Source organism: Solanum pennellii, chromosome 9, assembly GCF_001406875.1.
Source record: "Solanum pennellii chromosome 9, SPENNV200".
NCBI classification, from domain to species: domain Eukaryota; kingdom Viridiplantae; phylum Streptophyta; class Magnoliopsida; order Solanales; family Solanaceae; genus Solanum; species Solanum pennellii.
In genome coordinates this window covers 4,197,342-4,219,301 of record NC_028645.1, presented here as the reverse complement: position 1 = coordinate 4,219,301, position 21,960 = coordinate 4,197,342, and the positions used below count along the sequence as shown (strand labels likewise).

The window sequence follows — 21,960 nt, the reverse complement described above, 5'->3', positions numbered from 1 at the left end:
CAACTTTCAACTACTAGACTATTTTACTATTCCTAACCATATAAGAAATTGTTTATGTCTATATAATTTTTTGCAAGTGCTACTGGTCTTTACCATTGAAAATAAAAATGTATGCAAACCTTATTCTTATTTTTATGTGACAACTCTCCGTTAATAAAATATCTACAAGGGTTATCACAAATTAATATTTGATGTTGTTCTAGACTAATTACAATTGAGTAATACTCCTAGTAAGTAACGAATTAAACAAAAAAAAAAAAAAAAGGTCCAATGACCAATTAATTCTCTAAAAGTAACAAGAAGGCTTGTTCAAATGGTAAGTATCATTCGTTTAGAATTTAAAAGTTATTGGTTCGAGTCACCAAGGAAACAAAAAGAAGATCGAAAACTCAAATGTTGAACCAGGTTCAACCTTTGTTCGGATTAGAAACACTTTCTATGCACATTGGAGGGGCAAGACTCATCATACTCTGCCTTAGCAATCCACATCTACAAATTCAAACAATGATAAGTATGTTAATCATCATTATTATCAACATAAAGATAAATAAATCAAATACACATGTATAAATAACAATGAAGAAAAATGCTCATCGAGGCCAAAAAAAGCCCATGGTAGGTTTTTTATGGCCCGAATCCAAATTAGTCGAGTCAGTAGGTTTCAGGAACTGGTGGTTAAACCATAAATAGGGAGGAAAATGCCCCTTTTCGGTTGAGCAGGTAAAACCCTCCATATTGGGTTTTTTACCACTAAGTTGCTTGAACCTTTCAAAAATGTGGACGAGTGTGAGTCCGATCCTTCAAAAGTAGTGCACTTTTTTTAAGGATTTGACATGAATGCATCCTCCTTTTTGGAGTCTGAGCAACATAGCTCTACGGAGAATCTAGATTAGTTGAAGCAGTATGCTTTGGAAACCTGATGATTAAGCCCAAAAAAAAGAAGAGGAAAATACCCCTCTTTGGTAGTCGGTAGGGCGGGTAAGTCCCTCCATAGACAGTCTTTTACAGCGTGAATCCAAATTAGTTGAGCTAGTGTAGGTTTTGGGAAGGAAAATGCTCCATTTTGATAAGGTGTGAAAACCTCCCCTATACTAAGATTTTGATGACGCAAATCAAAATTAGTCGAGCTACTAGATTTCGGGAACTAGTTTATTAAACCCAAACAAATGAAGGAAATGTCCCTCTATGCTAGGTCATGTAAGACCCTCCGTAGTGGTGGGGTTTTACGGCATGAATCCAGATTAGTCGAGCCAATAAAAATAGCAAAAGGAATATAATCACCTGTTGAAAGGTACTAAGGGATGCCAAAATGGAACCTCCAATCCAAACACTATACTTCCTTTTCAGGGGGAGCAACCACTAAGGCTTAAATCTCTTTGCTCATTCTATCAGCAATGCCAGGAAACATAGTCGATCCACCGCTAAGCACAATGTTCCCATACAAATCCTTTCTGATATCAACATCACGCTTCATTATAGAATTATACGTCGTCTCATGAATTCCAGCAACTTCCATTCTGATCAAAGAAGGTTGATAAAGTACTTTAGGACATCGAAAACGCTCAGCACCAATAGTAATCACTTGTTCATCAGGCAGTTCATAGTTCTTCTCAACCGCGGAGCCTGTCTTGGTTGTCTCAAGTTCCTGCTCGAAATCAAGAGCAAGTTATGCCAATTTCTCCTTCATATCCCTTACAATTTCCTTCTCTGCACTAGTAGTGAAGGAGTATCCGCGTTCAGTAAGAATCTTCACCATGTACTCAGTAAGGTCACGGCCAGCAAGGTCTACATGAGGTAGTGCATAACCTTCAGAGATAGGAACTGTATGGCTCACACCATCTCCAGAATCCAACACAATACCTGCTAGAAAACATGAATCATATTTGACTACAATTCACTATTTACATCTCGAAGTACCTTTGACTGAAGTGCAGCAAATCATTATGAAAAGGGAAAAAACGATAGAGGAAGAAAACATAGCAACATGAAAGGCAAATTAACATTCGAAACAAAGAGAGTTAATATATCTTACCAGTAGTACGTCCACTAGCATACAAAGACAGAACAACTTGAATAGCATACATTGAATGTTTCAAACATTATCTGAGTCATTTTCTCGCGATTAGCCTTAGGGTTGAGAGGTGCTTTAGTAAGCAAAACGACTACATTTGGAAAGCGAATTCGTTACCTTAACCATGCTAGTTCCATTGTCACATACAAGAGGTTGAATGTCCTCAACATCAGCCATTTTCTAGAACTTTCAAACAAGTAAAAATTATCAACAACTGAAAAATAAGGCTAACGATAACATGTTCTAGGAAAACTAAGTCATTTATCTCAAAAAGTAAACGTTTCTTCTTGATTCTAAATTTCTACAACAAAGAAAGTAACTTTTATGAAAATGTAAATTAGAGTCAAAATCATGTCCGAGTAGATATACCTTAGAGTCCAAAGTGGATAATTTCCTTAAGAAGTAGAAAGAGACTTGTTTGATGAAAAATAGGAAAACCAAGAATTTTTGGTACTAAGTGATATTTCAATTCATTTAGTAGACGTTTGGCCATGTGATACCTATCACGATATGGTATCGTGAGATGCTGTGGCGGAACCACAAATTTTTTAAAGAGTGTCCAAAAATAGCAACTTATTATGTTAAGGGTGTCCAAAATAGGTTATTTAATTATTTTGTATATCATTTAACTTGTATATATACTAATTTTTTTCCGACGAAAGGTGTTCAATTGGACACCCTTGACGGTATGTGGCTACGCTACTGGTGAGATTGAATCAACGTTTAGACACGTGATTTTATGCTGATTCCGTCTCATGATTCCATATCATGAGATTTGATACCACATTCTCTAAAAATCATGATATGGAATCATATGGAATACATATCATGATTTGAGTTATTTTCATACAAAAATTGATCCACAAGTTTATATTTCGTTAAAACAATCGCACATTTATATCTACTAACCATTTATTTCACACGTAATTTTTTTTTTATAAAATTTATTATTCTCACCAACATATAGTCACTTTAACTCACACTTCACGATTGATGAGTAATAAAATCTTGAAGAGCCCGTAAAATGTGTATCATTTTTACTCAAATATATTGATGAAACAATTACTTAAGTGGAAAACAAATAACTTCGTAATAATTTATTATACAATTTTATGATTTTTTGTTTATTTGATAATATTGAATAAACGTTTGGGGTTATTTTAATAACTTTAGAATTTATGAGATTTTTATGTTTATGAGAAAATATACAACATCCAAATTTCATATCGCATGTCCAAACAAAACTTCAATTTCATCTCATAATTTCATATCATGATACCATATCGCATGTCCAAACGGACATATATATCTTTATAAAGACATAAATATAGAGAAGGTAAATATGACATCTATTTATGATATTTTTCTAGTTATCTCTTCTTCTTTTTTTAATCATTTTTTTCTTTGGATAATGTTAAATGACTAGAAAATTTAATAAGAAATTTAAAAAATCTTTAATATTTTTTTATTAAATAATTTGATTTTTTTTAATTAATAAGATGTTAAAATTAACAAGATAAAAATGTTAAATAGAAATAATATCATTCTGGTCAAATTTTCTGATCAAAACTTTTTTTCCCTTTCCTTTCATTTAAATATCTCAAAAAGTCTTTAACATTCAATTACTATACTTTTCAGGTCCACTTTTAAAATTATTTTTTATTAAATATAATATGCAGTTATTATAATTATCTCAATTACATATTTTCTTCACCTACTTAATATTCGTATTTAAAAGTGCAGTAACCCATAGGAAGATCAAGGGTCACAACTTAAAATTTGAGTTGTAGCATAGTTATATTCGATATAATAATCATATCATATCATATATTATATGTATAAATGAAAACGTGATAACATCAGCACTTTCATTTTTGAAAATTCCACAAATACCCTTGCATGCAGGCTTTATTGATTTTACATAGTACAATCGATATTATTTGCTTCAATTTCATATCTATTCCAATGCTCTCCTCCATACTCTTCTTTCGTTATGTTTGTATTGTCATCAATCTTATATAACCCTAGATGTTTGAGCGATACCCATAGTTTATATTGATTTCGCTTTTGTTTCACTTCCAAAAAAATGTCCATTACTTTCTAACCCACCGCTGTTGTCAATATATAAATCCAACTTATACTAATTAAACGGATTTTCCAGTTTGGATTTTGGCAATTAGTTTCCAAAACACACCACAAACTTGTGGAACAATTAAACTGAGTTGGGGTGTTGTACTGAAAATATTGACATATTTAACACCCTCTAGAATCTTTATAGAACACTAATAACATTAATAATTATACTCAATTTAGTTGAATTATAGAGTCAACTCATAGATCAAAATTGTTACTGGGATATTTGATGTTAAAATTTGTAACTTCCAATTGATAGGATATTCTAGCGGTGTGGTGAACAACTTCTATGGCAGGGAGGGCCGTAGGTTGTATGATTTCAGATTGGTTGTTATACAAGTCTGAAGACATGGATTCAGAACTGAAAAATTAGAAATCAATCTTTTTAATTAGTAGTAGATTCATATCATGTAAAGTTCACCGACTAATTAAAAAGATTGAATTTGATATTGATTCTCTGCATTGGTGTTGCAGGGAAGAATAGAGAAAGAGGTACCGGAGTGAACGCAGAGACTTTCAAGTTTCACCTGCATCCTTTCATCTGCATCCTTCTTGCGTTTTCTCTAAAAACTTTCTCATGACAAAAAGAGGGAAGGGGCCGAGGGCTGAAAAACCCACTCCTTGCTCATGATACTTTCTTCAAGAAGGTACATTTATTTGTTGTTTGTAATGTGTTACTTTGCTAATCAAATGATTAACTAGAGTTGTCTTATAGTAGCAAGTAGTTTTTCATCCTTATACTGGTACAATTGAATTCATTTTGTTGATTTTTGTTCATTCCTGTCAGTTGATATGAAATTGTACATCATTTATTTGCATTGTAACCTGCTGAAGCTAATGGATTGAAAATACTTATTTGTACAGACGGTAGTAGCTTGTTTTCCTAAATTACTGTGCTAGGCGCGGGGATGTTTTATATTTTACCAATGAACTGTTCAGTGCATTGTTAGTTTCCAATGAATTGCCTGGTAGTCCACCAATAGACTGGGGTACCGTTGGTATTTGTCGTGGTGTCTATTCCTGCATTTCTCGTGACTGTACGGTATATATTTTTAGGCACCCATGTTCTTTTTATGTGCAAATAGTGTTTTAGCATTTTCCCTTGATTCCAAAATGCTCTAATGCTAAAATATTGTGGGGTACGATAGTTCTTTTTATCGTGGTGTCTATTCCTGCTTTAACCTCTCATGCTAAATGCTCTAAATGGAATTGAAGATTTTAAGAGGTTTGGAGTTCCTAAATGGAGTCCAAAAATAAATCATCTCTCATATGCAGATGACACCATTCTTCTCCTATTAGCTGAAAAGAAATCAATGAAGTTAATGATCAAGGTTCTGAAAGATTATGAAGCTTCATCTGGTCAGTTGATAAACCTAGAGAAGACTACTTTCTGTGTTCATGAAAAAACTTCCTCGGAAATAGTGGCTAGCATCAAAGTGTTGACTCAAATTAGACAAGGTTCTTTTCCTTTCACTTATCTTGGTTGTCCTATTTTCTACGGAAAAAATAAGATTCACTATTATGATAATATCATAAAGAAAGTATGAAATAGAATTCACTCTTGGCAAGGAAAACTATTGTCTTATGGTGGGAGGGCTGTATTGATTAAACATGTTCTTCAAAGTATGCCCATTCACTTGTTATCAGCTCTGACCCTTCCCATTGGAGTGACAAGGCATCTGCATAGAACTTTTGCCAGATTATTTTGGAATAACACTGATACTCAGACGAATAGACACTGGTCAATTGGGAAGCAATGTGCTTGCCGACAGAAGAAGGTGGATTTGGGCTTCAGATCAATGTTTGATGTGGCAAATGTCTTATTATGCAAGCTATGGTGGAACGTGAGAAGTAAACCTTCTCTTTGGGGTTCTTTCATAATTAATAAGTATTGCAGAAAATTCCATCCAGTCATTGCTAAAAGCAAGGGCGCATCCATTATTTGGAAGAAAATGAGGTGAGAGATTTGGTGGAGCACCAAATTTGGTGGCAAATAGGTGTAGGAAACTCTAGCTTTTGGTATGATAATTGGACACGTTTGGGAGCCTTTTATCATATCATCCCAGAAGCTGAGGAGGAGGAGATTGAAATTAGAAGATTTGCTAATACAGATGGATGGAATATTCATAATTTGAGCAATTGTCTCTCAGAAGAGTATGTTCAGCATGTTATCAAAATTATCCCTCCCCCGTAGATAATAATGACATTGACCAGGCAAAATGGATGTTAGAGACAAATGGACTCGGTGAGGAGCTCTTGGGGGAATATATAAGAAAAAGAGCGGAAGCGAACGACATTTTCAAGTTCATGTGGGCTAACAAAGTACCTTTCAAAATGTCTCTCTTACTTTGGAGGGCCTGGAATTTCAGAATTCCAGTTTATGAAGTTGTGCAAACTATGGGGGTCAATATGGTATCACAGTGTTGGTGTTGTCTAAGCAGGAGACTGCATCTCATCTTTTTCTCACCTCCCCTATAGCTGTAAAGTTATGGAGGATGTCTGCTAATGCTGCAGGAGTACATTAGATGGCCTACAACTTTCACAGGTGATCACTCAATATGCGACTTCGACCCTATCGTCAGCTCTCTTCACACTTGCAGCGTCACACAAAGCTCAGTAGGAGATTTTTCGACCCCTTTCAAATTGTACAAAGAGTTGGTGAAGTCGCTTACAAGTTGGATCTTTCCCAACTTCCAAAATCCATCCTGTATTTCATGTCTCCGTTCTTCGTAAATGTTTAGGCTCTCCTTCTCAACAGATTACTCCAGTTGAGCTTTTGGATCAATCATCTTCTTTGGTTCTGCTCCCTGAAAATGTCATCCAAACCAGGATCATTTCGAGGGGTGGTCACCAAGTCCATCAATGCCTTATCAAGTGGACGGGTCTTGCATCAACAGACGCTTCATGGGAAGATACTCATACACTGCTGCAACAATTTCCAGATTAGAACCTCGGGACAAGTTTCGTCTTCATGGGGGTGGCATTGTAACAAGCATAGAGGACAAGTCAGCGGCTCCCTAGATGCAGTACCAGGGATAAGAAACGGCCCAAGCACCTAGACCAATATGTGGTCCCAAATCCCAAAAGAATGTCCTCCGTGCCAATTTGTCCTATCAGATTCAATTTGTCCTATCAGATTCAATTTGTCCAGGATGAAATTTCAGTTTTAGTTACTGGTAATAGTCATTACGCAAAGTACCAGAGAGTCAGATTCTATTCTAATAATAAAAAAATGTGTGTTAAATGAACAGATAACAGAAGATAGAGCTCCACAATGGCTAAACATTAATAGATTTTATCAGCCGCAAGACACAGATAATTTCCCTTGAATTCAGTATTGAGAAAATGTTTCAGACTGATGCAACTCAGCAAGATCATTCCCTGTGGCAAGAATGTCATCAACATAAATGGCAAGGATTGAAACCAGATCACATGTATGCGAATGGGTAATCATTCAAATAGGAAGAGTGTCCTCTTTGGCCAATACTGTAGGGCAGCAGCTATTCTAGCATACCATTGTCGAGAGTCCTGCCTTAGACCATATAGGGACTTCCTTAATCTGCAGACATGATTAGGAGTAGGAGGAAACTTCATATATACCTCTTCTTGCAAATCACCATGCAAGAAGGCATTGTTCACATCGAGCTGGTGCAAATCCCATTTCTTCTTGACACCCACATCTAATAGTGGTCATTTTAACCACACGGGACTAAGTCTCATTAGAGGCATACTTATTGTATCTCAAAAACTTTTATGTATTTATAAAATAAAAATAGTTTGACAATATTATTATAGCTTATTCCATAACAATTTTATTTATGGTAATTAAACTACAAAAGTAAAAGTCAAAGGCTATATACACGTACCTAAGAGAAGTTTGGGGTTAAATGAAAATTTAGTGGAGATTTATTTGTCAAAACAAATTTGAAGTGGGAAAGGAATTGTTGATGGTAAACTTTATTTATACTAATAAATAGGGTAGGATAAGTATCAGGTAAGAGATAACAATTTGTAAAGTTGATCGTCTATTGTTACCCTATTCTCTGATCGTTCTCATCATGTTATCGCCGCCACCGCCACCGCCACCGCCACCACAATCGCCTCTGCTGTGCCAATACGGAGGATCCTCAAGTGAATCAGATTGTCCGCAGAGACAATCCTCAAGCGAATCGGATTATCCGTCGTCGTTGAAGAAACAAAAAGTGGATGAAGAAGATGGAGAATCCAGCGATTGCGAAAGTGAGCAACCTTTATCATACTCTCTTTCAGATACAAGCGAAAACGACTTGGATATCCAAGAAGCAATTGAAGAGTTATATTGCCCTGTCGGTCCCGGTGAAAAAAAGGCGGATAAAGCTGTTTGGGATAGGTACTTCGACCAGATCCGTGAGAGTGAGGTATCTTTTCTCTATTTGCTTTACGATTATTATGGTTTTGTTAGATTCATATCTCTACTTGTTGTTGTTGCTATTGTTCAACTCATTGTTTGCTCTATGATTGTTTATGGAGAATGTTAGATTCATATCTCTACTTGTTGTTGTTGCTATTGTTCAACTCATTGTTTGCTCTATGATTGTTTATGGAGAATTTTAGATTCATATCTCTACTTGTTGTTGTTGTTGTGATTCTTCTCAGTAAAACGAAAAATATCATTTAACAAACATATATGTTTTTAATTGATTATGTTTTTTTTTTTGTTAACTTTGATAGGGATTTGACATTAAGGATTATCCCGGTTCGTGTCCACTAACTAGCATTTACCCCATGACTAACTACTTAGACACTCCTGCCAATGTTGAAATGTTGAAGGATTATTGTGCAAAGGCACTTGAGCATTACAATACGGACAATGTAAGCCCTACTCACGCTTTCCATTATCTTTTTCCTTGTTTCTTTGTAAAGCTAATAAGATTCCTCTATATTCCTTCATTTTAGGGCACCAAATATGAGGTCGACCGTATTGTCAAGGTTAATGAAGGTGGATGTCAAGGCTTCGTTTACTATATTACCTTTACGGTCAAAAATGGCGACAGTGAATATTTTCAAGCTAAGGTGGTGGAACATATAAATAAGAATAAGCCTTTGGAGTTCCCAATTGTTAGGCCAAGGGTAACGAGACCTTCCTTTTTGTTCTAAACTTTGTCATTATTAATTATTATGTAACTTTCATGTTAGCAAATCAAATAATTTTTCATTCTTCCCCTGGTTGCTGTTTTCATAAATGTTAATATGATATTCAGTTTGGATTAAGCTTAAGAAAGGAACCTGGAAATTGTTTTGGAAAACCTACTTCTTGATTGGTTGAAGTATGATCAAGTTTCAGCATTTGCAAGTTACTAACTCTCTTATGTGTTTTTATGTAGGTGAAGGGAGGTTTGGACATATAGTGATGTGAAGTCTGTGCATCCTTTTGGCTTTGTGTTAACAACTCTTGTCAATGTTGGACATCATTACTAGTAAATTGCTTTCTTCTTAGTTAGTTTGTCTTTCAGTAATTGAATGAGAAAAAAACTTTGTTGTAATTATGATGTTTACTCTATATTTATTATTTTGGTAGTAATTGAAAGTGGATCTCAATCCATTTTTACGGGCAAGTTAAATGTTGTTTTAAAATCTATATATAAAAATGTGTCTTAGTCTTTTTCATTCCCTCTATTTCATTTTGCTTGTTTGGTTTTGACTTGACACAGACAGAGTTCTCTTTGTCAGCTGCAATTCAGTAGCTTTAGACCCACTCTTTGATATTTGCTTGACCCTTGTTAATTCTATTGTTGAGGCTTTTGTTTTTTAGTTTCTGTAGTTGAGAACTGGAAAGCTATCATTTACCCCTCGAGTTTAAGCAACGGATGGTGGTGTGATAAACTGCTAGAAAGCTTATGTAAGGATGCTTTGGAAGATGCAAGCTTTACCATTTACTACATGGATTATAGTGTAGGCCATATCCAGTATTTAGAGTCAGTGGGTGTCGGTGTCAAGATTTTCACATATAAGGTTCGGATGAACCCCTTCTGTCCCTCTAGCGATAGTAATTGGTTCATGATATGCTGCTGATTGGGAAGGAGAGTATTTGCAAATTTGTACTATAGGGCAAGCGTGTTGTACTCTCTGATGTATAATTGGAATCAGGATAACGCAGATGAAAAGAAAGTGTTTGCTGTTACAATCACTGTGTGTTTTAGGGAGGATGTTTACTGGTTTTAGAGGCCTGAAAATGTTTGGGTTCAGCTGCTTAATCCAATCTTGGTAGCATCCCTCATTCCTTGAGAATGAATCTGTTTGAGTATCAAGTCGAGAAACGAAAGGAGAAATAGACAGCTTTTCTGTTCCAGGTCATCTTCTTTTCTCATTGTTCTTTGGATGTTCAACAATTTATAGCAGGAGTAGACTGTCCTTTTTTACTTTCCACATAGCTTCATCTGTTTCATCCATGCTTCCTCTGTTTAGAGTTTCCTCTTTCCCAGATAAGTCGAATCAGTAGGCTTTGGGGAACCGGGTGGTTAAACCCAAAAAAAAAAAAAGAAAAGTAAAATGCCCCTCTTTAATAGGGCGGGTAAGACCCTCCATATTCAGCCTTGTACAGTGTGAACTCACATTAGTAGAGCCAGTAGGTTTGTGGTGTTAGGTGGTTAAAAAAAAAAATGAAGAAAAATACTCTCCTTTGGTAGGGCAGGCAAAAAACCCTATACTGGGATTTTAAACCCAAACAATCGAAGGAAATGTCCATAGCGGGGGGTTGAATCCAGATTAGTCGAGCTGATAAAAATAATGAAAGGAAAATGCTAAACTGCTGGAAGGTACTGCGTGATGCCAAAATGGAACCTTCAATCGAGACACTACTTCCTTTCAGGAGGAGTAACCACTTTGATCTTCATGCTCCGTGGTGCTAAGGCTGTAATATCATTGCTCATTCTGTCAGCCATGCTAGGAAACACAGTTTAGCCATCACTAAGCACAATGCTCCTATAGAGATCCCTTTGTAATATCAACGTCGCACTTCATTATAGAATCGTATGTCGTTTCACGAATTCCAGCAGCTTGCATTTCCTTATCCGCGTTCAGTGAGAATCTTCACCATGTATTCAGCAAGATCAAGACATAGGATGGCATGAGGAAGTACATAACCTTCATAAATAGCAACTGTGTGGCTCACACCATCTCCAGAATCCAGGACTATACCTGCAAGAGAAAAACACATAAATTCCTAAAAATATGAATCATATTTGACCACAATTCACTATTTGTTTCTCATCTAAACTACAAGAATAACAGCACCCTGATGGCCCCAGTGTAGCAAATCAAAGTAGTTACGAAAAGGAAACAAGAGAAGAACACGAAAGGCCAATGTACATGCATACAAAGGCAGAACAGCTTGAATAGCAGCATACATTGCTCTGGGGCATTGAATGTTTCAAACATTATCTGAGTCAATTTCTCGCGATTAGCCTTAAGGTTATACAACATATGATCCAAATCTCCATGCCATCTCAGATATTCACTATGCCAGGTTCGATTGGATACTTCAGTGTCAAAATACTACTGAGCCTCATCACCAACGTATTATGCATCCTTCTGTCCCATTCCTACCATCACTCCAGCATGACGCGGATGACCAACAATGCTAGGAAGGTGCATCATCTCCAGCAAATCCTGTCAAGGATACATAAACAAAGAAAATGAAAAGAAACTGCAAACAATTGGGAAGTAAATTCAGTGCGTGTCCTCAACGTCTAGCCATGTGTTTAACTTCTATCTCCGGAAATATATCTTGCAATTTTTCTTTCCAAGAACTCTGTCCATCTTTTGATTACACAATCCTCCTCCATTCTACCGTTCCACCAAGTGTATTTGCCCTTTAAAGCCCCTGTCCTCTAGATTACATACATTTATACAGTGATTAAAATCCCTTATTTCTAACTCTATAACTGGACGTCCTCCCAATTTCTCCTCCTCATTATAGATCACATTAAAGTCTCCTCCAATTACCCATGGTACATTTATAGTATTTGCTAGTTCAAACATAGACTCCCATAGTAGTAATCGTTCTCTCTGTGTGCATTTGGCATATACCAGAGAAATTATTACTTCCATTCCAGCACTCTGATTGTGAAGCTTTAGAGTTAGCATTGTTCCTCGTCCCTTACAGTTTCATACTCCATTATATCATCAATGAACGCCCATATTTTTCCATTAGAATTGACAACTACGTGTTGCATACGTAATCTTCTTCAGTATTCTTCTAAACTTTGTCTATCTTTAAAAGGTTCCATTAAGCCCACAACGTAATATTGATTCCTTTTATGTAAATTAATCAGTCTAGTAAACGCCTTTTGAGTATTTACCGACCTAATATTCCATATCAAGGCTTTCATTGATACTTGGAATTTTTTATAACTGTTCTCTTCGATTGTGAAAGAGTTGGTTTTGGTTCTTGTGGAATCAAACTAAATGGAAGATGAATTAACATGAATATTTGATAGGAAGATAATTAGTACAAAATAAAAGTCAAAGATTGTATCTTGGTAGGTGAAATTTAGGCAAACCATAAAATGGTTTCATATTCTTAACCTTGACAATTTTGACACACAGTGATGTCATGGATGACATCAATAGGATGAATATATTCCTATAAATAGGTAGCTCTTAATTCATTTTCAAATCATCCTCACTTGCCTTCTCACCTTCTAAGACATTTGTGTTCTCTCTCTTGTAGTATTTCACTTGTATTCTTTGTAGAGTGAAATAAATATTGGTGCAGTTGTTCTTTGGTGGACGTAGGATCATTTTGATCCGAACCACGTTAAATATTGTTGTTCTTCCTTGTTCTTTAATTTCACGTTTCCGCTAACAGATTGTCTAGATGATGCTTGTGCCTCCTTAATCTCTTGTTCACATTGTTTCTTATGCTTAGTGTGCACACCCTTTAATCTACCGATCTGCTTAGGGGAAAAATCTCCCTCAATAGCAACCTTATCAATGTGTTGTACCATGTCGGGTTTATCCATGCTGTCCTTAGTCGGCTCCACTTCCTCCGCTGAATTCACGATAGCTAAAGGAAGTACTACATCATTATTCATCTCATATACCACCATTGTGCCTCTATTCTTTTCTGCCTCGGATTCTTGTTGACTGATTTCTTGCTTTTGCTCAATCGGTATTTCTTCATCCATCGCCGTTTGTTGTTACGTTTCTCCTGAATCTTTCTTCTCCTTTCCTTTGCCAAAGCTTTTGTTTACCCATTGTTTTGTGCTTTCCTCCTTACTTTTTGTCATCTTTGTCCCCTTCTTTATTTCTATCTTCTTTCTCTCTTAGTGCCTCAAAGGAATTTCATGATTGTATTCGACTTCCCCTTCAATATGCCCATACTTATCTCTCTTGTACTTGTTTGTTCTTCTTATCATCCATTCTTGCCTATTCTGTTTGTTTCCCACGATTTTTCCACTTGCCAAAACTCTCCTTTGTTCTGCTGCTGTTCCTAGGATAAATGTTGAATCTGCCTTCCTCTCTATCTTTTGATCTTCTTCCCTCATTGCCTCATAGAGTTCAGGATGTAGAGTCCAACAATTATGTTCATCATGTCCTTGTAGACAACAATCCTTACAGTATTTTGGCAAATGGCATACTATACCTTAATCCACTTATACTTTATTTCTCCCGTATTGTCATCCTCTTCATTAATTCTTACTCTTTGAGGCATCTTCGCTGTCAGATCAACTTCAATTTTAACTTTTGTACAACTTGGTCTCGTCTGGTTGTTTGTCGCCAAATCCATCGTTAAAGGTTTTCCCACCACGCTGGCTATTGAGAAATAGCTTCCTTCGCAAAGAAATTTGGTGGTAGATCAGGAAAGGATATCCAAGCAACTCCCATAGTTGTTTCTACATCCGGTTCAAACCATGGATCCCATTTAAGGGTCTGCAACTGCCAGTAACTTTCTTACGCCTTTACATAGAATGCTGCTGTTGATAAAAGATGAACATAATCTTCCATCGTCATGAGTCTAATGAGAACATGCCTCGCATGTAGTACTCCAATAGTGCATTCACCTTTGATTTCACATTGCCCTGGTATTGTTCTCCTTAATTCTTTTATATCCGGTTTGCCATAGGAAAATTTCCCCACAATAGCGTATTGCAGATTTTCTTGGATACTTGACGATTTAACTTCCGAAGTCTTCCATGTTATGCTGGGCTCCCCATGAAGAATTATGACAGGTTTAGGTGGTACCTTGAGCAGTGGCTGGGTAATTGATTTAGGTCTGAGAAGGTGGGCATATTGGATTGGATTTGAATCTATAGTCATAGGTTGCGCATCAGGTGCGTCGGTAAAGGTGGAAAATCCACCAGTGGGATACCCCCACCAGTAACCTGCCGAAGCTAGTGGATTGAAAATACTTTTTTGTACAGACGGTAGTTGCTTGTTTTCATGGCAGTGCTTTTTTAAATTACTGTGCTAGGCACGGGGTCGTTTTATATTTTACCAATGAATTGTACAGTGCATTTAAAAATCGTTAGTTTCAAATGAATTGCCTGGGAGTCCATCAACAGACTGGGGTACCGTTAGTATTTATTGTGGTGTCTATTCCTGCATTTCTCGTGACTGTACGGTATATATTTTTAGGCACTCATGCATGTTCTTTTTATATGCAAATAGTGCTTTAGCATTGTCCCTTGATTCCAATTCGATGTTGTATAAACGTGCCACAGTGCACTGCTATAATGTGTTTGACGCTACTGTGTTTTGAATGTCCATTACTTGAATGAATATCCTACACCCTCTAGAATGGTGGTTGGCCGCACAGTAAGTTTAGATCAAATCATGGTAACTGAGATAACATGTAAAGAACACATCTTTTAGATACATCCGCATTTAGTTGCACAATTTTTATTGCATTAGATGAAACAGAAATGCCTACGAGAACACGCATATATCTCTTGAATGTAAAACAGCTCAGATTACCAAATTTAGTTTAATTAGTAAGACGACCTGCAACTCGCTCCGCCCCGCATTAGATTTCCATTCCGCACCTGCATAAGATCATAGTTGATTGAATTGTATGACATGCTTGATCAACGTTGTTTTCCCGACAATTCACTTAATTACCAAGTTTAAAACAGTATTGAGACGTTTGCAACACAAGTGTGTCCTCTGTTGCTTGACATGTATACGGATAACAATTAATGATATCTCTGACTTGTCCATATTTGTTTTTCAGACTACATTTAATTGGGTCGGCAAAAAAGTTCTTCTTGACATTCAAAAGCAGGGATCTTGTTGTAAGTCTCGCTTTTATTAATTGTTATTATTGTATTAAAATTCCATTATGTAAGATGCATATATACAAATACAGTGAGCTCTAAATAAGGAAAGAATCAAAACATATTATATCATCCCTACAGATTTGCTGCTATGTACACTATACTAAAGGTGTACATTCATTATGTAAAAATTGTTATTGTATTAAAATTATTCTTATATCTTCTATTTGGTTACTTAATTTTAAGGTTGTTGCTGGGCATTTGCCTGTACTGGATCAATAACGGCGCTGGATGCCATTATAAGAAAAAGAGAGGTCATTCCACTCTCAAAACAACAATTGTTGGATTGCATGTTCAAGCATTATCCAATGCCTGAGCTAGAGGCAAAGTTGGAAAGAAGGGAATGCTTCGGATTGTCTCGTAGGATGGCTTACATATTTGCCAAGGAACAGGGCATAGTGGAAGAATCGAAATATCATTACATCATGGAGAGGAGTAAGTGCAAATGTCCACGTGATGCGGTATGTAAAAAAAACTCTCGTCTTTATGGTCTGTTCCAATTTTCAATTTTTCTTTTATGTGGCTAGTTGTTTTCTGAATGCGAAGAACTTGATTTTTAGCAATTTGAGTTTTTTGACTTCTGTAGTGTTCTTTGGTTTTTGGCTTTGCCTTTTCTGCATTTGTCATAAATAACATATATGTATGTACCGTTGCTGCCATTCTTTTTCTTTGAATTTAATAGTAATTTGTTGATCTTCATTCGCAATGACTTCAACTTGATCTATGTGATTCCCTAAACACCAGATTTTGTCATTTGTATTAGCCACACAATATTGGAATCCAAGAAACTTCCTATAGTATTAGGTGCGCGTTAGTTTCCCTTATGACTCCACCAGCCCCACACATACCCTCAATATATACTACCATCACTGTTAAGTTTGTAGAACAAAGGTGGGGGCTTGATCCAGCATTCTTGAAGCAATTGTAAGAGCAACTTGTCATGCAGATCTTTCTAACCTGCTGGATGAGAAGAGGTGGGAGTAAAAAACAGAAAAAATGGTGGAACCTAGTCCCTTCTTGCATATGGTGGTAAGTCTGGAAGGAAAGAAACAATAGATGTTTTGAGAATATTACTAATTCAATTCAGAAAGTAAAAGAAAACTGCATTAATACTTTATATCTTTGGTGTAAAGAAGAGGGTATAGATGAGGTAGAACAGCTAGTAGACTCCTTAGGCTCTCGGTAATTATGATTACTTGCACTGTAATGTTTTTGGTGGTTGACAGTATACCCACATCGCTGAGGAATATAACTTTACCTTGCTCAAAAAATAAATAAATTGTAAGAGCAACTTGTCCTTAGAGGAGATGCCAAAAGGTGAACAGAGGACCTGCTAAATACTCTTTGCGAATTCCCCGAACATATTAAGTGTTCAGTGGTGTCCAACACTAAAGCGTTGCAACAAGACAACTGTGATATAATAAGAGTTCTATAAAACTGAACTGCATTAGATTACTGGTAAAATTATAGAATGAGACGCCAACGCCAACGTGGGAGCTATCAGTTTCATGCCTCTCTGCTTTAACCTGGCTCATTTGACGCTTAGATCTCACTTGACTGTTATAAACAAAAGTAGGCAAAATTAGAAAGAGTATGAATGTAAAAAGGCAAACACATAGTAGCCTTTCCTCATGAAGTTATGATCATAATCGATAGACGCCATTTTTATACAATTTTTTTCTTTTTAGATATCCGTACTTGAAATTTATGTTGTATATGATATTAGTTATGATTACCGTATATATTTTAATTTTTTTTTATACATGATATATTTCTTACGAAATATACACTATTTTAGTGACCTACAAGATGTACACTATTTGAGTACAACTGTTATAGAGATACGACGAGTGTACTGCTATAATGAAATGTTATTGTTGTTATAGGTAGAATGGAAATGCTACTATAGAGAAGTAAAATATAACATGGAAAATCTATTCCGGAGAAAATCAGGCCATTCTATCGAAATGACGTTACAAGGAATGGCTGTTATAACAAGGTTTGACAGTACTCGGAACACATGTTGCTGTTTCCACAACAAAAGATGAACACTTAACAAAAATGTCCTAGAAACATATGGTTACCTTGCTTAGGGATTCGCAGGCATAAAACCAACATGAAGCCAATAAATATATATTAGAGCCAATTGATAGAATGCCACAAAGATACAATAAATGATACAATGACTCATCATGCTTGAAAGTTGAAACATAAGGCTTGATACATAGTTTATGCCTGAGCTTGTAACCAAATGCCTTTTACACACCTCTCCTTTTCGGAGAACCTTTGACACACTAAACGTTTCACAAAATGTGTCTAATACACACCAATTTTGCTAAAATCTACTAAAATATTATTAAGGCGTAAACACGGCATGCCGAGTGAAATTTCATGTAAATTTTTGCGGCTCAATACTAGTACTGTATTTCTAAATAAGTCCTCTTTTCTTCTTTGACAATTCCTACCAATATACTTCTTGTCTCTTTCTCTACTGTAAAGCACCAAGCTGGACTTATTCACTTTATCGTTAACAAGATTCCACTGCAATACCAATGCAAAAGCTCATTATTACTACAACAAGGAGCTTGTAAAATTAAACTCCAACTTCTCTTTTGTTTGAAATCACAAATTCAGCAAATGGGTGTTTATTTCCTCTCCATTTCCTTTCATCTGTTTCTTGCATTTCTTGTATCAACCCCTTTGTGAAAGTTCTTTGTTTCCTCTGTTTCTTGCATTCATTGCCATTTTCATGCAACTCGGCCAGCACTTCTTCACCATTTTTTATCTAGATTGTAATGTTTTGAAAAGTTGGTGGAAACATCCTTTCTGAAGCTTGCTCCATGGATAGCAGTGGAGATGAAGGTGAATTTAAGGCAAGGGAGGAGTAAAAATGGGTCTTTTAACCCTTGTGGAGTCCAAATAGGTGTTGGGCTTTGTTGACTCCACAGATAGACCGCTGATATGAGTAAGTAAAGAGTAAAAAGTGAACCGCCACATCTAGAACTTACTGTTTTCCCCATTCTTCCCACCCTTTCATGAGTTGAAATTTTATCATGCACTGCTTTCCACATATAGATTTTGTGTTTACTTATTTCTTTTTCCTAATTTATTGATTATGTTTAATTGTCTTCTTTTTTCCAAAGTATTTTTTTTTTATGCAGAATATTGTGAAGATAGATGGACATAAGGAAATAGACATGGAAAAGACAAGTAACAAGGCAATAAAACAATGCATAAAAAAGCAGCCTTTAACATGTTTTGTTAGGTCCTATCCTAGTTTTAAAAAACACGTTGGAGAGGTTTCAATTCATCTTTTCTTCTATCAATTTTTCAATTGATTAACCCTTGCTTATTATATAATTATGTTTATGTTTTCTAACTTTAATTTCAAAATTTAGGAAATTTACATGGGACCCACCGAGGAAGAAACAAGAATCGCAACGTCTGGTGATGAAAACAAAAAGGCAGTGCTTCATGCATTGATTATTGTGGGATATGGGGAAGTAAATGGAGAAGCATTCTACTTGGTCCAAAATTCCTGGGGCTACAAAGGCTTCGCTAAAATCAAGCAATCACTTGCAATGAACTTATCGTATCCTTTTATAGATGAGGAGAAAAAAGAATGAGTAAGTTGACTAGAATGTTTTGGCCAAAGTACTAGTGATTTACGTCCTGCATAACTCTATTTTATGAGAGTAGGTTGATTTGAATTTTTTACTGAGTACTAGTGATTGACGTCCCACACGGAACTCTATTTTATGAGAGTCCATTACCTTTTATTTTTTCTATCTAGCTGCTTACGTTGGAATGTATGCTTTTACATTTATAAGTTTTCCAAAGTAGTTGGCATTGCCGCAAACTTCACTTTATTGTGCCGTTTGGAGTGAAACATATATATATATATTGCAAATAAGAAAGGAAAACATACTAGAGTAAATGGTGTGATTTCTTCCAACGCCTATACTCTCTAGTCTCACTTCCATTTGCTAAAGAGAAAATCAGATTGAAATCATTTGCCAATGTGAAGAAATTTGTTTCAGAATGTCAACAAATGAAAGATTCAAATTTTGAAACCTGCCGGATTGATCCGTCCCTTACCTATTCCAGATGTCATTTTTTAGGATATTTCGATGGATTTTATCACAGGTCTTCCACCATCTCATGGGCGCACTGTTATCTGATTGTCCAAATACGGTCACCTTATTGCCTTGCCTACCACTTTTACTAGCCAAAAAACTGCCGGGGTCTTTGTTAAGGAATTTATTCGACTTCATGATTCTCCTGTTACTATTGTGTCTGATCGTGACCCGTTGTTTCTATCAGAAATTTTGGAATGAACTTCATAAACTCCAGGGTACACAACTTGCCATGAGTTCAGCCTATCATCCCCAATCTGATGGTCAGACTGAGGTGCTAAACAAATGCTTGGAGATGTATCTCCGCTGTTTTGCAACTGACACGCCTTCTACTTGGTTTTCTTTGTTGCCATGGGCAGAGTTCTGGTATAATACTTCATGCCAACACAGCTCCTAGATGACGCCATTTGAGGTAGTTTATGGCCGTCCTCCACCTACGGTGGTGAGGTATCTTAAGGATGGGAAATCTAACTCTGCTGTTGCTACTTCTTTATGTCAACGTGATGAAACATTAGCTGTTTTAAAGGACAATTTGTTACAAGCTCAAGTGAGAATGAAAGCTACAGCAGACAAAAGTCGTAGAGAAGTTTCATTTGCCATTGGTGATTGGGTGCATATGCGACTTCGACCCTATCGTCAGCTCTCTTTACACTTGCAGCGTCACACAAAGGAGTTGGTGAAGTCGCTTACAAGTTGGATGTTCCCCAACTTCCAAAATCCATCCTGTATTTCATGTCTCCGTTCTTCGTAAATGTTTAGGCTCTCCTTCTCAACAGATTACTCCAGTTCAGCTTTTGGATCAATCATCTTCTTTGGTTCTGCTCCCTGAAGATGTCATCCAAACCAGGATCATTTCGAGGGGTGGTCAACAAGTCCATCAATGCCTTATCAAGTGGACGGGTCTTCCATCAACAGACGCTTCATGGGAAGATACTCATACACTGCTGCAACAATTTCCAGATTAGAACCTCGGGACAAGGTTCGTCTTCATGGGGGTGGCATTGTAACAAGCATAGAGGACAAGTCAGCGGCTCCCTAGATGCAGTACCAGGGATAAGAAACGGCCCAAGCACCTAGACCAATATGTGGTCCCAAATCCCAAAAGAATGTCCTCCGTGCCAAGCTATTAGAAGAAAGGCCAAAAAGCACCAGAAGACACAAATAGACCAAGTATCACTAGACTTCAGTATGGAGGAACTTGCTTTTTTATTTTTCTTAATAACTTTATAGATCTGGAACTTTATATTTGCTACTTTTTCCCTTTGTTTTCCTTTGTAGTTACTGTTTTCCCTAAAAGCTTGACGATATTCCATTTGTATTTTGTCAACTTTGTTGAATATCAGTGTTGATTCCTTACATATTGAGCCTTCAAATTTAGCTGGTACATCACACACTTCCTATGACATTTCATCTTCTACATCAGAGTGACCCTCTGAGCTAAAGGTTGTTGCATCAGATTGCCCATCGACGAACACCTCGTGTTTGATTTGTTGGGAACATTCATATATCTAACATGTGGGATTCGGTAGTCCCAGCACTGCCTTCCATAGACACAACGACGTCATTAACTGAGCTAAATGGTGAATCCTCCCTCTGCTAGTGGCATTTCATCATGGTATCACCATAGGTGGGCATCGTAACACAAAGAGGGGCATACCTTGGATATGATTCATTTCAAAGGAATCTAGGTCTACACTGGACTCACTAGTGACTAGTGACTGATTGGTTACCAGGTTAAATTTCTGGAAGAAGAATCTTCTCGATTTCTTCTTCTTCTCATACTAGCTTGATAGTGAAAAGCTTCCTCAATTCAATTTCTTGACTTTCCTCATTAATTCTCCTTCAGCAAAATCTAAACATGATTCAGAACTTCCTGCTGAAGGCGATTTGTTGACGCCATCCTGTTGAGTTGCTTCGTTGTTAGCTCTTGTTCTCATGTTATGCAAATGCCTGGGCTCAGTGTTGGGCTTTGTGGAGGCTTGTGAGCCGGCCCGACCCATTACTGAAACCCTAGGTTAACCATTTGGTTTTCCTATAAATATGATCCTTGTATTTGTAATTCATAGCAGCACAAGTGAAATAAAAATCCTCCTGTTACAGTCGTGGAGTAGGGAAACCGAACCACGTTAAATTCTTGTGTGTCCCGTTTGTGTTCCGTTTCTCTTTTCTCTAGATTATTTGTGTGTGTTGTGTGTTTAATTCCCAACAATTGGTATCAGAGCGAGGTTTCAACAACATTGTAACACAAACTGTGAGAAATTGTCACCTAGGGTTCTTGTGTGAAGAACTGTGTGCAGGGAGGAGT

The 21,960-nt window shown here is 36.6% G+C and overlaps 3 protein-coding genes across 12 annotated transcripts; 2 read left to right on the top strand and 1 right to left on the bottom strand.

Moving 5' to 3' along the window:
• Nucleotides 1–423: 423 nt before the first annotated feature.
• On the bottom strand, nt 424–12,523 carry LOC107031032 (actin-71). The gene is given in 5 exon segments (XM_015232226.2): nt 424–489; nt 1,282–1,341; nt 1,343–1,860; nt 2,033–2,086; nt 11,596–12,523. Coding segments are annotated over 5 exon segments (768 nt in total). The 5' UTR covers nt 11,666–12,523.
• On the top strand, nt 8,158–20,907 carry LOC107031033. Of its 10 annotated transcripts, XR_003574482.1 has the most exons (10): nt 8,158–8,601; nt 8,915–9,055; nt 9,140–9,313; nt 9,568–9,660; nt 15,417–15,477; nt 15,706–15,980; nt 17,406–18,484; nt 18,663–18,818; nt 18,918–19,145; nt 19,843–20,907. XR_003574482.1 is itself a non-coding variant. In XM_015232227.2 (4 exons), exons 1-4 carry the CDS (start codon nt 8,263–8,265, stop codon nt 9,589–9,591), a joined length of 678 nt encoding a protein of 225 aa, XP_015087713.1. In that variant the 5' UTR covers nt 8,158–8,262; the 3' UTR covers nt 9,592–9,850. The 10 variants fall into 10 exon arrangements, 1 of the variants encoding a protein (XP_015087713.1); XR_003574477.1 differs by having other exon boundaries at nt 18,681–18,818; nt 18,918–20,907; XR_003574476.1 differs by having other exon boundaries at nt 18,918–20,907.
• Nucleotides 14,409–19,145, top strand: LOC107031035 (cysteine protease-like). The gene is made up of 4 exons (XM_027911726.1): nt 14,409–14,517; nt 15,706–15,980; nt 18,681–18,737; nt 18,918–19,145. The coding sequence occupies exons 1-4, from the start codon at nt 14,409–14,411 to the stop codon at nt 19,143–19,145; spliced, it is 669 nt and encodes a 222-aa protein (XP_027767527.1).
• Nucleotides 20,908–21,960: the final 1,053 nt, after the last annotated feature.

Bases quoted from the DNA above. Each gene is read 5' to 3' on its own strand.
- LOC107031035 (XM_027911726.1), top strand. From the start codon at position 14,409: ATGACAGGTTTAGGTGGTACCTTGAGCAGTGGCTGGGTAATTGATTTA. The intron at 14,518-15,705 runs GTGCGTCGGTAA...CTTAATTTTAAG, and splicing joins AGTCATAGGTTGCGCATCAG to GTTGTTGCTGGGCATTTGCC. The intron at 18,738-18,917 runs GCAATAAAACAA...TTCAAAATTTAG, and splicing joins TGGAAAAGACAAGTAACAAG to GAAATTTACATGGGACCCAC.
- LOC107031033 (XM_015232227.2), top strand. From the start codon at position 8,263: ATGTTATCGCCGCCACCGCCACCGCCACCGCCACCACAATCGCCTCTG. The intron at 8,602-8,914 runs GTATCTTTTCTC...TAACTTTGATAG, and splicing joins ACCAGATCCGTGAGAGTGAG to GGATTTGACATTAAGGATTA. The intron at 9,314-9,567 runs GTAACGAGACCT...GTTTTTATGTAG, and splicing joins TCCCAATTGTTAGGCCAAGG to GTGAAGGGAGGTTTGGACAT.